This window comes from Sarcophilus harrisii, chromosome 4 (assembly GCF_902635505.1).
Source record: "Sarcophilus harrisii chromosome 4, mSarHar1.11, whole genome shotgun sequence".
NCBI lineage: Eukaryota > Metazoa > Chordata > Mammalia > Dasyuromorphia > Dasyuridae > Sarcophilus > Sarcophilus harrisii.
The window spans coordinates 339,774,168-339,790,404 of record NC_045429.1 but is presented as its reverse complement, the minus strand read 5'-3'; the positions used below and the strand labels follow the sequence as shown (position 1 = coordinate 339,790,404).

The following is a 16,237-nucleotide window of genomic DNA, read 5'->3' as shown; positions in this document are numbered from 1 at the left end:
GAAAAAAGGAGAAATAGAGCCAGAGGCTCAACTAGATGCTTGTGTGAAAGGCTTCTAACTTCTGAGAGACTTCCCATTTTAGTCTCAAGGTTTGAGGCAACTACTTCCACCTACCTCCCTTGTCTGACCCTCCCTCCCCGCCCCCATCATACCAGGAAAGGGGCACTGAACCAGGTGAAGGTAGACACGGCGTTGAGGAAGGCTGCCTTGCGTAGCACTTGGAGCTCTCCTTGGCGTATTTTCTCTACCATCTGCGAGAAGCTGGGTTCCCAAGCATAAAGTTTCAGAACCTTGATTCCACTCAGGATCTCATTCATTAGCTTGATTCGGGAGTCCTTGTATCCCATCTGTTCCACCTAAGTGTGTTTTAGGGAAAAGGGCACATTCATTCATTCAGTTAATTTATTTAACAAGCATAAACAGTGCCATCCCTGAGATGAGATTTTTCTGCAGATTTTTCTGAGATATGCAGCAAACCATGAAAACAATGTCTGTACCATTACATTGAATTCCCAATCCCTCTATTTTTGTCTGCCTGCATTTTTTATTTCCTTCATAGGCTAACTGTACAATATTTCAGAGTCTGATTCTTTTTGTACAGCAAAATAACGGTTTGGTCATGTATACTTATTTTGTATTTAATTTATACTTTAATATATTTAACATGTATTGGTCATCCTGCCATCTGGGGGAGGGGGGATGGGGAAGGAGGGGAAAAATTGGAACAAAAGGTTTGGCAATTGTCAGTGCTGTAAAATTACCCATGCATATAACTTGTAAATGAAAAGCTATTAAAAATTAAAAAAAAAAAAAAGAAAACAATGTCTGTCCTTATAGAGTCACATTCTGCAAAATGTATACAGATAAATGAATAAAAAATATATACACTGTGTTCTTGGGAGTGGGGAGGGAGGGATGTTACTTCTCTTTCCATCATTCTAGCTAACAAGAAAGGAACCATCTCAACCCAGCCCACCCCACACATGACTAACCCTTATTTGCTGAGACCTGAGACCTTTTTCTTCTGGAAGGGGAATTTTGATGAGGCAATCAAAGGACTTGGAGTGATTTCAGCTGGGACTGAATAATGTCTCGCTCCAGCTCCATGAGCTTCTTTCCCAAGTCAGTGATCAGTCTCAGATTCCCATTTCTTTTCTCCCACAACCCTGGGGTTGGAGCTTGGCACTCACCTGGAATGTCCGAGTCTTCATAGCAATGGCCCCATTCAGAGGGATCAACAAAATCATCAGAGCAACGCCAGCCAGGACGGAGGGACCTAGGTTCTGAGGCAGAGAGGAAGGCCAATGAGAGATAGAAGCAGCAGTTTAAGAGGCATAGGGGTAATGGCAATGGATTCAAAACCAGAGGACCTCAGTTTAAGTCTTGGAGACCTGTTATTCATTCCCTGTGTGACTCTGGCCCTCAATTTCCTCATCTATTAAATGAGAGGGAGTTATCCAAGCCTCTAAGGCAATGGTCCTCAAAGTGTAGTCCAAAGAATTGTTGGGGTCTCTGAAACCCTTTCAGAGAGTCTACAAATTCAAAATTATTTTTCATTTCTAATATAGTAAATAGCTATAAATATAACCCATGTGAACAAAAACTCTTTGAACAGATCCTCAATAGCTTTTTTTTTTTTTTTAACAACATGAAGATACTGAGAACAAAAGTTTGAGAACCATTGCTCTAAAGCCTCATCTAGCACTAAAGCTGTGACTATATGAATAACAATGATAGCTAAAATTTATATAGCACCTACTATGTGCCAGGTGCTTTACAATTATTATCTCATTTGATTCTGATAACAACCCTGGAAGATGGGTGCTATTATCATTCTTATTTTGTTTTGTTTTTATTTGAGTAATTTTAGTTGTATCTAATTCTTCATCACCACCTTTGGGGTTTTCTTGGTAAAGATTCTATATGGTTTGCCATTTCCTTCTCCAGCTCATTTTACAGATGAGGAAACTGAGGCAAACAGGGTTATGTGACTTGCCCAGGGTCTGCTAGTGTCTGAAAACTGATTTGAACTCAGGAAAATGAATCTTTCAGATTCCAGACCCAGAGCTTTGTCCAGTGTGCCATCTAGCTGTCTCCATATAAATCCTAGTATTATTATTTAAGATAGCCAACCAGAAAGAAACAGAAAGTCAGATATGGCCTAACAGAAAGGACCAGGCAGAGTCAGATAAAGACAGACCAGAGAGGACAAGATAAAGAGAGACAAACAAACAGATAATCAAAAAAGGCCAAGTAGTCAAGGAGGACCAGGCAGGGAGCAGAGAGATTCAAATCATGCCAGAGTGAGTCACTCAGCTGAATAGTAACACAGCTAGACAAAGTGAAACAGGGAAGACACACAAACACACAGATAGAGACAGACAGAGACAGAGATAGAGACAGAAACAGTGACGAGAGAGACAAATACAGAAAGAGAGACAGAGATAGAGAGACCGAGTGACAGACGGAGACACACAGAGAGACAATGACACAGAGAGACAGAAACAAATCAAAGACAGAGACAAAACAGAGACAGAGAGACAAAAACAGAGAGACATTAACAGAGAGAGAGACAGAAACAGTGAGAGAGACATAGAAAGAAACACAGAAAGACAAAAGCAGAGACAGAGAGACAAATACAGAAAGAAACAGAGAGAGACAGAAACAAAAACAGAGACCAACAGATAGACAGAGAGACAAAAACAGAGACAGTTGGAGACAGAGATGACAGAAACAGAGCTAGAGACAGACAAAGCTAGAAAGAGATGGAAACACACGGAGAGAGACAGAGTCAGAGAGACAGAGATAGAGACAGTTGGAGACAGAGACAGAAAGATAGACACATCTCTACACCAATTCCAGGGTCCCCTTCCTCAACTCAGGGACCAGCTGCTGACTGATTCCCATTCCCCTCCATCCTGACCATCCCAGTTCTATAATAAAGTGACCTAGAAGGAGGGAAGAAGTCATGTAATAGGACTGAGGTGGGAGTGTAGAGCTATAGAGGCTTAGAAGGTTCAGGTTCGTTCTAATTTTTCTCTTTGCCTACAATGCCAGAGATAAAGTTGGTTTCCTTCCCATTACGGTAGTGAGTCACACCAGTGAAAAGGTCAGGATGAGGGGGTGGAGGAGAATCTAAAGGGGGTTTGGGGATTGGGACAGGGCTGAGTCACCTGCCACAAGAAGTAGATGGCCAGCATGATCTGCAGGGGTGCTGACCACAGCATGTTGAGGAAGGTGACCAAGTCTGTGAATCGCTGGGCATCTACAGACATCAGGTTGACAATTTCCCCCACAGTGGAAGAACGCTTGGCTGAGTTGGTAATGACCAAAGCCTAGAAGCAGACAGAGCAAAGCCAGGGAATGGGGGGGGGGGGGCGGGAAACGACCCGGGGTCAGTACTGGGGATAAGCATTGACCCCTGAACACATTGTTAACTTAAAGCCTCCCAGGTCTGCTTAGCATCTCTACTTAGGTTTAGGTCCTGATGGAGGATGAGGAGCTCTTCATCCTACCCAGTCCCTCCTCCCCCTTCTTCCAGCTGACCTTCCGGTAGATGATGCCGGTGATCCCAGTGCGAAGCCGTATGCCAGTCACAAAGACATAATGGAAATGCTGGTGCAGAATCAGAGTCTGTACAACTGAGCAACTAAACATCAGCCCAGCTACCAAGAAACCCCACCAGCCTGGGGCTGAAGGGTTTGAAATGAACCTGATGAGAAAGCTGTAAGAAGATTGGGAAAGAATACTATCAGGGTAAATGAAGGCTATGGGCTAATGCTAGTGGTTCAGCTATGGAAAAACTCCCTTGAACACACACCTAGAATTCAGTTCTCAACAAGCATCCTTTTGTGCCTTCTACATTGGGGCAGCTGTGTGGCTCAGTGGATAGACCACTGGCCCTAGAGTCAAATTTGACTTTAGTCACTTACTGGCTGTGCGATCTAGTCATTTACCTCTATCTGTAAAATGAGCTGGAGAAGAAAATGACAAATGACTTCTGTGTCTTTAGCTAGAAAACCCCAAATGGGAGTCATGAAGAGTCAGACCTGACTAAACAAACACTAAAACTCTGATTCTCCAACAAACTCATTTTACAGAGGAGGAAAATTATGTCAGAAGTGACTTTCTCAAGATCATACAGCAAATTAGGAGAGCCAGCACCTCAACTCTTCCGATTTAATGCTTTTCCCTCTGTATTGTCTTCTGACCAGGACTTAGTTCTATGGATTAGTAGTTAAAGTCCCATTAGATGGTGTAAGTTATAATTTCCCTCATTTTCTAAGTTGAGAGTTAAAAAGCATTGTCCACACTCCCTTAACTGGCATAATATATGTCAGAGACAGGATTTGATATGGGTCTCCTGATTCTTTCCCCCCAAACATGAAATCACTCATTCCTATTTATTCCTGCTTCACTGTAAAGTTGCCCAAAGGAACCCACAGCCTGAAGGAATAGAGTCAGACCTGAGAAGCTGGGGGTTGACAAAGGACAGCAAATCTTGGATCAACTTGTAGAAAGAACTGATGAGGAAGTAGGGTCCAAAAGTGAATATCAGGGCCCGAAGAAAAGATGGCTGCTGGTGCTGGGACTGGCCAGATAGGAGAACCTCACCTTCCCTTGCCTCTTCATTGGAGACCCTCCCCTTGGAGATCTTTGCATTGGTAGTCTTTATAAATGCTACATCTTTGGACCTGGATGAAAAGGGAGAAGAGGGGCAAAAACAATCAGAAAGCTCACATGGAAGGGTTGAATAGTGTGTGGTTTGATTTTTTTTCAGGATGGGGAGAGTCTTCATTGAGATTGGGGGTTGGAAAGTACTCATTCTCTCAAAATCGAGATTTGAAACAATCCTATTCAGAGGATACAAGAATGAACTGGATTTGGGACCCCAGTTGTAGATGTGTTATATCAGGGACAGGGGTTCTATCTCCCCCATACTCTCTCACACCCACTTGCTTTCTTTCCTCTGCTCTCAAACTGGGAGATCAAAATTCCAAGTAATTCCTAAGACTCTCTGGGCCTGAGATGGGATGAGATGGAGAAAATTGGAGGAAGAATTATCTACAGTCCCTTCCTACACACTCAGCTGGGTCTGGGGAGGTTGCTGCACAAGCAAGTAGCACAAATTCTAAATGGTTTCTTAATCACAAGGGAAGATAAGAGGACCTGGTTTCAGCTCATTTGCTGAGACCTCAAAGAGGCAGATTTGCAGCTGGGAAGGGGGAAGTTGTGGGGGGAGGCTGGTGTGGGGAGGTGTGTGGGGGAACCAAAGCAGGAAGGGTGATCATTTGTTGGAGGTGGGGGGAGGGGGTGCAGGCAGAGTTTTGATGTCAGGAAGAATCCGAAACACACGATCTGGGATTCTGCTGACAGCCTTGTATCTCAAGCCAATCAACAGAAGACAGTTTTGAGTTAAAAGGTTTTACGCCTCAAGCCTAAGGAGAGGATGGAGACTTGGAGAAAGAGGCAAAGAGAAGACAGTTGTAAGGAGACAGAGAGTGTCTGCAATCTTGGGGCTAAAAAAAGTCAAAGGAGGAGAAGGTCTAAGAACTCTTATCTCTTTTGCCTGATGAGTTGGTGAGGGCAAAAATCTAAGGGTCAGACTCCTGAATTCTTTGTTGCTCTTCTAATGGCCATTTTAGCCTAAACCAATAATCCTTAATATGGAATCCACAGATACCCCCTACACACACACACACACACACACACACACACACACACACACACACTCCCTCACTTTCTCTCTCTCTGTCTCTCTTTCTCTCATCCTCTCTCTCTCTTCCCCAGTTCCCTGCCCTAAGGATTCTATAGATAGATTTCTTGGGATCCATGAACTTGAATGGGAAAAATTCCATCTTTATTATTCACAACTCTAACCTAAATGCATTATTTCCTTCAATCATTTAAAAGCATGATTCTGAGGCGAGGTCTCTAGGTTTTATCAGATTGCTAAAAGGGACTAGGAAACAAAAAAAGGTGAGAGTCTAGAGAGTCATCTTATCTACTCTCCCATACATTTTCCAATGTACAAGAATGAATTGGATTTGGGACCCCACCTGTAGATAGATTGGGGAGAAGGGTTACTTCTCTACCAAACTGGGAGACCAAAATTCTTAGCAATTCCTAAAACTCTCTAGGTTTGAGATGGGATGGAGAAAGTTGGGGGAAGAATTAGCTATAGTCCTTGTATTTAAGAATTGGAACCAAGGAATTTTAGAGATTAACTTCTCCATTTTACAAATAAGGAAACTGAGGCTCAGAGACAGGACAAATATAGACCAGTGAAGAGAAGAAGGGAACCTTCCTCTATCTCCCCTCTTCTTGGGACTTAACTTCCTCCCTGAGGGAATTTTTAGTCTAGCTTTCCTCCCAGACCTGAGGTCAAAGGAAATGGCCAGTGAGGTCACTTAAGACTCCAGTCTCAGGGCAATCAGGGAAAGGGAAGGATTACTCTTAGAGGAGTGGGGTACCTTCTACTCAGGAAATGACTATCAAGGGCAGGTTTAAGAATAGGCATTTCAGAAATACAATATGCCTTCTAAGGAAAGGGATAAGGAAGTAATGGAAGCAGGCTCTAGTATTAAGGAACCAACTAAGTTTCCTGATGCCCTCCCCCCTTTTTCTTATATTTAGCATTGCTTTATACAGAGTAAGCACTTAATAAAATATTTTTTGACTACTGATTTCAACTCCTCAAGAAGAAAAGGTTTCCTAACTGTTTGGACTGTATTCTCTGTTTTTCCCACTCCTTGAGCAGTCGAGGCACCACAATTCTTGAAGAATCTTCCTCATTCAGAGACCAAAGATCTTTCTCCTCTAGAGGCCGTCGGTACCCAAGGATGGCCATCCTAGAGGAAAAAGGAAAGGGGGACATAGTCATTCACAGGAAGAGACACTAATGGGAATCTATCATTGGCTAGTGGTTGCTCCCTAGGACAGTATTTCAGGTTTTAGTGGTCATAGGACTCTGGAGAAAGGGTTTCACTGTGGTACTGTTATCCAAGAACTTGTCATGGGGCCATTAAGGGGGCCAGGCTGGTCATCTAGTCCTCAATCCTTTGCTTTGCCCCTTATCTTACCCTGTCTCTACTCAACACAAGGAAATCTGGCCAACTTTCAATCTGATTCAAGCTTCAGCTGCACTTCCTTAGTCCCAATCTCCAGGTTAGGGGTAATTAGATCATTGAAAGTGTGTTGGGTCAGGAACTTAGGCTTCTTCTTTTTTTTTATGAATTAGAGATAATGAGCTACCAGTGTGAGGATCAAAGGATAATCACCATGTGATGATCTGACTCTGAGTCTCAGTCAAGGACAATGACAAACTGGCCAATTATTGAAAGCCAAAGTACCTCCTCTTACCAGGCTAATTACCCCTCTACGTCTGGTCTGGGTGCATGTCCTACCTCTAGTCAGATTCAGAAATGGCAAATAGCCCTGCAAATTAGGGCTGAAGATTGGTGGTTAGCTCTAATAACAGATAGAGTACCCTAAGCTGGATTCTAATATTTAGAGTGGGAGAAGATTGAGAACAAATGAATATGGCTTCTAAGCCAAAGAGACCACATCAGTATTTTGGGTCTCCAATTCCCCATCCTCAAGAGATCAATGACAAGAGAAGTCAACTTACTTAGTGAACCACCAGAAGGTCAGACGAGAGAGGAAACCAGCATTGACTTCTGGGCAAGGGTTCTGCCAGGGTTTGAGAAGGCAGAAATAGAGGTTATGAGCAATTGAAATTGTCTAGATTGTTCCTGCTTCCTGGTTCTTACAGCAAGAAAAACCATCACCACCAAGTCTTATGGGCTCTATCCTTTTGGTCACTCAGTGCCTAATGTCCTCCCCCTTCCCTCTAAGAGGTTAGGGATAAGTTCTTTATTCTCCACAACCCTCCACACATATTCTGACCCACTGTGGGAGACCTTCACCCAAAACTAGGTAAGGAGAATATTGGGAAAATGACTCAATGATCCCTAGGTATAACTCACCAAACTCCACCTTCCCTCCCAATCACTTACAAGGTCCACATTGACAGAGGGTGAAAAGAAAGGTGGCTTATCCTTGAAGCAGGAAAGGATGAGTGAGAAGACAATGAGGGCAAAATATATATAAAATGTAGTAAAACGGAATGTGTCTTTGACTTCACCCTGTGGAGGATAAAAGGTAGGAAGAGGCAAAGTTATGAAGACAAAGGAGATTGTCTATGGGTATCCCTGTGGCTATACTCATTGGAGCCTAGATCTAGACCCTGTCCCAACCTTGCTTTCTCTTTCTAAAGATGGTAATTCCTGCTCTACTTTCTCACCACTCCTGGAATATATGATGATGTTCAGTCATTTCAAATCATGTCTGACTATTGGGATTCCCTTTGGTATTTTCTTGGTAAAGATACTGCGATGGTTTTCCATTTCCTTCTCCTGCTTATTTTACAGGTGAGGAAACTGAGGCAAATAGAATTAAGTGACTTGCCCAGAGTCCCATAGCTAGTAAGTATCTTACTAGCTATTTGAATCTGAATTCAGGAGGATGAGTCTTCCTGATTCCCAGCCCAGTGCACCACCTAGCTGCCCATATATGATGGCTGAAGTCCCAAACTGAGGAGTCACTGTGATGTTACCAACAGGTTCCTCCCCCAGGGAACTCAGACCTGCCCCCTTATACACATATACACCATACCTCTGCAAAGGCAGTGAGGATCTTGGAGCGAAAAGGGATAATGGCACAGACACAAGACAAGAACCAAAAGATGACCAGGATACCAGATGACCGCACACCCCGCAGCCGTTCATATTGGATCAGCAGGGTGGCCAGGAGCTGAAGGGAGGAGAGTACAGAGTAAAGACATGGACCCTTTGCATGTGGCGTGAAGGCTAACATCTGGCTGTCTGAGGGCATCTTTGTCACACACATCCCCCATAACCCCTCCAGCCCTTTATTTGAATTATTGGGAAGAGGGGCGGGGTGGAGCCTCTGGGCTAGATAAATCAATCAACAAGGACAGATTAAACACTGACTATGTATAATGTGTGTATGGTTGTATGTACACGTGTATGTGTGTGATATGTATGTGCACACATATATGTGTGTTGTGTAAGTGTGCACATATACACACACACACAAAAAGTTCCTGCCTTCAAGGGGCTTTTGTTCTATGAGGAAAAACAATATATGGATAACTATCGGTTTTACCATGTGTCCCTCCCCAGAGTTACTCAACACAGTCTAAGTATTTCAGTGTCCTTAGTAGCTTGCCATTAGCAGTGTCAATACCACCCCTCCAAGAACACTAGACTTTTCCCCAACTCCCCTCTCCCAAGCCTTTAGCGCCCCACACTAACCATGGTGACCCCCAAGATGAGGGGAGTCACAAAGTAGATGGGGGCTGGGATGGAGCCCCTCACCAGGCCAGAGAAGGAGTAGAAGAGGTCAGCCCATGTCACACACCACAGTAGGACACCAACTGCCTGCCAAGAGATGAAGGCATTAGGGAAAGGGGAGGGGAGCTGGGGAGACGGAAATCTTCCTTTGGGATTAAAAGAGTTGAGGGAAGGAAGGCCTTCACAGGGGTCCTCAAACTGCGAGCCAGATGCAGCAGCTGAGGACAATTATCCCCCTCACCCAGGGCTATGAAGTTTCTTTATTTAAAGGCCCACAAAACAAAGTTTTCATTTTTACTATAATCAGGCCCTCCAACAGTCTGAGGGACAGTGAACTGGCCCCCTGTTTAAAAAGTTTGAGGACCCCTGATAGGAGCTGCTACTGACCCAGAGTCCATTGGCCACAATCAATCAGCAAGTCTGTACAGAGCCTGAGAATTACAGGGCTGAGAAATCCCAGCTCAGGATGAGGAACTTGGTTCAGCTTCCTCATACAGGGAGTTTTCCAATTGGTTATGGGCATCTTGCTAATTACCACGGGCCAGACTGGGGAAGTGGAGGAAGAACAGTGAGGAGACTGGCTTAGCTACTAGGGAAATGAGGGCTAAGAAGAGAATTTCTGTTCCCCTCCAAGACATTGGCAGCCAGACAATGACTGGTCTCTATTATCCTAGCACACTTCAGACCGAAGCACTGACCGTCTTGAGTCTACAGAGTCCAGAAAGAATGATGTAGCCTTCATTTTTGCGGCGGAGATAGAACAGGTAACAGGGCAGGGAGACCCAGAGGTAGATGCAAGGGATCCAAGCAAGCAGTGAGTTCTGGAAGCAGGGGGTAAGGTCTGGATTATCTGTGTGCAACGTCAAGTTTGAGTCCTGGAGAAAGAGAAGAAAATAAGAAAAGTTAGTCCATAAGAAAGAAAGGAAAGGTAGTTATGCTTCTTTTTTAAAAAAGAGAGAATTTTCATTCATTCATTTATTCCAAGAAGACTTGAGTTCAAATCCTAACAATTGCCAGTAGTATGACCTTAGGCAAGTTATTGAACTTCTTCCTCGGTTTTCTCACCTATAAAATGAGGGATTGGATTTGATAACTTTTAGAGTTTTCTTCTAGCTCTAAATCTGTGATATCTACACAGTAACAGTTATTAAGGATCCATTACATTTAAAGAACTGAAAGGTGGATTTTTTTTTTTTAATCATTCAGTCATTTCAGTCATGCCTTACTATTCTTGGTGACTCCATTTTGGGTTTGCTTGGCAAAGATAGTGGAGTGATTTGTCATTTTTTTTCTATTTTACAGATGAGGAAACTAAAACAACACATTTATTAAGTGTTTGAACTGGATTTGACCCTTCCTGATTTCAGACTTGGCACTCTATCCACTGAGACACTTCGCTGCCCCCAAAATGAAGTAATTTTTACCTCCAAGGAATTTGGATTCATTGCTGATGGCTTGTATTTATATAGCATTTTAAGGTTTGCAAAGTACCTCATGTGACATCATTTCTTTTGATCTTCACAACAACTCTAAGAGGTTATTATTCATATTTGATGATGAGGAAACCAAGGCAACAGGGTTAAGACTTACCTAGAATCTCACAACTAGTAAGTGTCTGAGGCAGGATCTGAACTTCAGTTTTTCTGACTTCAAATCAAACATATAAGGGCCTTATAATATCCTATTAGAAAGGAACTTCGAAATCAGTCCAACCTCGTGCCTCAGTTTACTCATCTGGAAAATGAGTTTAGACTTCATGGCCTGTAAGATCCCTTACCATTTTAAATCCTTGATCCCATGATCTCATAAAGAAGATGGCAAAGAAAAAAAGAAGAAGAAAAGGGAAAAAATAATTCACGAGAAGATGGAAATTAGGGGGAAGATGTCTGATCAGAAAGAGAAGAGCTCAGATAAGGGAACTTTCCAAGGCAGTCTTCACTCCACTGCTAAGTCTTCTTCCTACTGAAACTTTCTAACATTGTTGCACCTCTACTCATACCTTCTGTACTTAACTCACGCTCCCCAAAGCCTACAAAGTCAAAATAAATGTCTGTTTTGGCATTCAAAGCCCTTCACAATAAGGTTCCAACTTGTTTTTCTATGGCTTCTTTTCATAGTTCAGGAAAACTGGACTGCTCTCTCTGACCTGTTCTCATCTTGCCCTTTGAAGGAAGGTCTGCGTCCATTTGTCTCCATATACCCAGAGTTTAACAGAATGCCTTGTTCATAGCATGCCCTAAATAAATGTTTATGGAATGAATGAATGGCAACTTCAGCTGATAACAGGAACAAAGTCTTTGGTACCATCAAATAGTCCAAAAAAAAAATTAGATATGGTTTTGTTAATGCAAATGACCATGAAAATACATTCCATCTGCCTTGCCCTTTTACCCTAAGGACCACTGGACCTTGACATTCTCCTTGCAAATAATACATGTTCCCTTCCTCTGTAAACTGAGCATGGGGGATCTCTTTATTTTCCATTTGTGTCCTCAGCACTTAGCAGAGTATCTGGCAAACAGTGAGAGCTCAATAAATGTTTCTCCATTCTTCGTGCATTCATTCATACCTACCACATCTCTGAATTCCCTCTGGTACCTTCATGAACCACACACATGACCGACCTCACCCCTACCCCAACTCCTCACTCCCAGACGGCTTGAGCTGCTGGAGAGTGGAAGGGAGTGGCAAACAAAGGGAAGATTTTCCAGTGGAGAGTCTACATTTCAAGTGAGCTATTTGTTAATGTTCAATGAGTGTGTGAGAGAATTGGAATGTGTTGAGTATACAAATGAGTATGTGAGTGGGAGTGAAAGCTGCCCCTACTTCCTTTTCACCCACTCACTCCCTAATTCTTTCTAAACCAGTTTCTGCCTCCATTGCCTAGCCCTCGTTGAAACTACTTTCTCTGACTTCATTGATGATTTCCTAGTTGTCAGAACCAATCACCTTTTCTCAGATCTTTCCCTCTGCAATCTGTCTTTAGTATTTAATAATATGGACTATTCCCTGCCCCTTTCTGACATTCTCTGCTTTTTACTTTCAATTGTCTCCCTGTCTCTGTCTCTGTTACTCCTTTTATTATCTTCATTTTGTCTCCCCACAGAGGGAGGTGGGGCTACATAACTTCTGAGGTCCTTCCCAGACCTAATTCTATCACTCTGTGATGTTATGACAGCCAGATCCCTAGTTCTGACTTCCTGTTCCATATCTAGCTGAAGAATAAATATTTCTTTGTGTTCATTGAAAAGCAAAATTAAACTTGAAATCAGAAAGCTGGGTTCAAAAACTGGCTTTGCATTGAGCCTCAGTTTCTTTATTTGCAAAATTAAGGGGTTGGTCTAGATAATCTTCAAATTCCCTTCTGACTTCAAATCCATGTGTCTAATCACAAACTCACCCTGTTAATAACTCAATACATCATAGACAACTATTGTAAGTTCTCACCCAAGGCTAGATGCTTCAAAGTTATATTAGCTCTACCTCTCTCAGGCTTCCAATTTAATCAGTCACTAATTCCTATAGATTTTTCCTTCTAATCCATTCCACCTGGAATAGCTGTCTAACTAGTCTCCCTGCCTCTTATTTTTCTATCACCCCCTAAGGTGGCCTTGCACAGAACCACTAAATTAATCTTCCTAAAATACCCAACTCCCATTTTTTCCTGTTCAAAAACCTTGGGAGAGATTCTGGAACAAATCCTTAACCTGGCATTCAAAGCTGAGAGAAGAGATTGTTTGTCTTTATTTTTATATCCTCTGGGCCATAGAAGTTGCTTAATAAATGTTTGTCAATTTACTGATGGAGTCCACTGCCTCTGGGCTAAAACCTGAAAGTCCTCATTTGACATTTAGAAGTCCTTTACTGTCTGCTTCCAGCTTCTTGTTAAATTTCCTGTCTCTCCTCTTTACATACTCTTTGGTCCAGTCAAACTGGCTTCCTTGCTGTCCACAGTAGAGAAATATCCACTTCCTGTCTCTGTGTCCCCTGTCTAGAATGCACTCCCTCCTCACCTTTATTTATGCCTTGTAATCCTGAACTCCCTTCAAGCTGCCAACCAAGAGTCAGCCCCTACAAGAGACTCCTCCTGGTCCCTTCCAATTATCAACTTTGCCTTTATTTTAGAGCTATTTGATATTTATTGAGCTGTTTACATGTTGGTTCCCCTCCTTCTTCATAAAAATATAAGTTTCCTGGGGAGAGGTGTTTGTATCTCTAGCTTTTAACACAGTGTTTGCCACAAAGCAGGCATGTGAGAGGGGCAGCTAAAGTGGTACAGTGGATAGAGTGGTGGGCCTGGAGTCAGGAAGACTTGAATTCAAATCTGACCTCAGACACCTACTAGCTATGTTACTCTGGGCAAGTCAGTTGACCACATTTGCCTCACTCTCCTCATCTGTTTAATGAACTGGAAGAAGAAATGGGAAACCATTCAGTATCTTTGCCAAGAAAACCCCAAATGGGGCCATGAAGGGTTGTACACGACAGAAATAATTAAACAACAACAAAAAAGGCACTTAATAGATGCTTGTTATCTTGAATTGTGTCTATAATCACAAGTTGTAATAAAAAGAATGTTAGATCTGGAGTGAGAAGGCCTGACTCCCTCACTGACCTATGTGACCTTAAACAAGTCCCTTGGGTCTCATTTTCTTTAAACTTCTGTCTCACTTTTCCCTTTCCTTTTACCATCAAGCTTCTTAGGCAAATAGCCAAATAGAAAAGAAGAAGGAAGGCCAGAAAGAATCCTGAATGATACATGCTTAATTTATTATTATATTTAAAAGAAAAACAAGTTGTAGAAACCCATGGTTTCATGTATAATATTTTTCTATTATACTATGTATGTGGAACTGTCCATTTTGTTTCTTGCTTGTCAAGTTCAGAGATTGTGGACTTTTGGAGTTTGTATTTTGTTTAGAGTAGTCAACACTGATTTCTTCCATGGCCTTAGCTATTCCTAAACTATTCCTTTTGTTTGTTTGGTTTTATTAAAGCTTTTTATTTTCAAAACTTAGGCATAGATAATTTTAAACATTCATCCCAGCAAAATCCTATGTTCCAAATTTTTTTCCCTCCTTCCCCCCCACTCCTCTAGATGGCAAGTGATCCAATATATTTTAAACATGTTCAATTCTCCTATACATATTTCCACAATTATCATGCTGCACAAGAAAAATCAGATCAAAAAGGAAAAAAAAAAAGAGAAAGAAAACAAAATTCAAGCAAACTACAATAAAAAAGTGAAAATGCTATGTTGTGATCCACACTCAGTCCCCACAGTCTTCTCTCTGGGTGCAGATGGCTCTCATCATCTCAAGACCATTTGAACTGGCCTGAATCACCTCACTGTTGAAAAGAGTCACAGCCGACAGAATTGATCATTATATAATCTTGCTGTTGCTGTGTACACTGTTTTCCTGATTCTATTTAATTCACTCAGCATCATAAACGATTTATTCCTAAACAATTTACAAATTAAATCTCATCCCCTATCCCCTCCAAATCTCTCTCTTTTCCAATCCCTTCTACCCACCACTTTCAAATCTGCTTTAAAGTTGAACTTACATGTCACCTCCCTGCTCAAAGTCCATCAATAGCTTCCCATTGTTTATGGAAAGTATTCAATAACAACCTTTTCTCTACATTTTGAGTCACTCAGACATCTTCCACCATCTCCTCCTACACTTTGATCTCAGAGGTACCCCTTTTGCTTGCTAAGGCCAATCTTTCCACATGTACTTTTGATTCCATTCCCTTCACATCTTCTCCAATAAATTGTTCCCCTCATTCCACCCCCCCTCTCTTTTTCCTCTCTTCTCTTCTCTTCTCTTCTCTTCTCTTCTCTTCTCTTCTCTTCTCTTCTCTTCTCTTCTCTTCTCTTCTCTCTCTCTCTCTCTCTCTCTCTCTCTCTCTCTCATCTTTCTATCTACCAGCTCTTCGCCTATACAAATGACTTCCACATCCTTAAAAAAAAAAAAAAAAAAACTTTACTTGAGTCAACCAACCTCACTAGCTATTATTATGTATCTTCCTTCCTTTTTATGGCTAACCCCCTTGAGAAAGTAGTCTACAATGCTCCTTCTACTCTCTCTCCTTTCATTCTCTTCTAAACTTGCTTCAATCAAGTTCCCTCTCAATTTTGTCATTCAACTGAAACTACAGTCTACAAAGTTAAATTAAGTTGATCTCCTAATTGCCAAATCTAAAGGTCTTTCTCAGTTCTCATCCTCCTTGTTTTCTCTATGGTATTTGAACCTGTTGATTATTTTATAGATACCTCTCCTCTCTTGGTTTTCATTTAAATACTTTTTTGGTTCTCCTCCTAGCTGTCTAACCACTCCTTAGTTTTCTCTGCTGGTTCTTCACTTAATAACTGTGAATATCTCACAAGGAAATATCCTGGTTCCACTTCTCTTTTTTCTCTATACTATCTCACTTGGTGATTTTATCAACTCCCATGAATTCAGTTATCATCTTTATGCAGATGCATCCCAAATCTATAGATTTGTCCCTAATCTCTCTGCTCAGCCAAGCATGTCCAACTGCCTCTTGGATATTCTGAATTGTTCCCCTCATCCTCTCTCTCTCTCTCTCTCTCTCTCTCTCTCTCTCTCTCTCTCTCTCTCTTTCTATCTACCAGCTCTTCACCTATACAAATGACTTCTATATCCTTAAAAAAACAAAACAAAACAAAACAAAAAAACAAACCTTTACTTGAGTCAACCAACCTCATTAGCTATTATTATGTATCTTCCTTCCTTTTTATGGCTAACCCCCTTGAGAAAGTAGTCTACAATGCTCCTTCTACTCTCCTTTCATTCTCTTCTAAACTTTCTTCAATCAAGTTCCCTCCCAAT

At 41.9% G+C, this 16,237-nt stretch overlaps 1 protein-coding gene across 2 annotated transcripts in view; it reads right to left on the bottom strand.

The window, feature by feature from the left end:
• ABCC3 (ATP binding cassette subfamily C member 3) overlaps positions 1-16,237 on the bottom strand; it is a 71,351-nt gene that overhangs the window by 31,076 nt on the left and 24,038 nt on the right. The window contains exons 2-12 of one of the 2 annotated variants that reach the window (XM_031966395.1): positions 10,076-10,252; positions 9,339-9,464; positions 8,677-8,814; positions 8,019-8,147; positions 7,631-7,692; positions 6,720-6,851; positions 4,467-4,694; positions 3,547-3,724; positions 3,174-3,335; positions 1,191-1,283; positions 153-356 (exon numbers count right to left, since the gene is read on the bottom strand). In XM_031966395.1, the coding sequence (XP_031822255.1) occupies positions 153-356; positions 1,191-1,283; positions 3,174-3,335; positions 3,547-3,724; positions 4,467-4,694; positions 6,720-6,851; positions 7,631-7,692; positions 8,019-8,147; positions 8,677-8,814; positions 9,339-9,464; positions 10,076-10,252 (1,629 nt within the window). Of the gene's footprint in view, positions 1-152; positions 357-1,190; positions 1,284-3,173; positions 3,336-3,546; positions 3,725-4,466; positions 4,695-6,719; positions 6,852-7,630; positions 7,693-8,018; positions 8,148-8,676; positions 8,815-9,338; positions 9,465-10,075; positions 10,253-16,237 lie in introns of those variants that run through there. The other variant, XM_031966396.1, reaches the window with a different exon arrangement.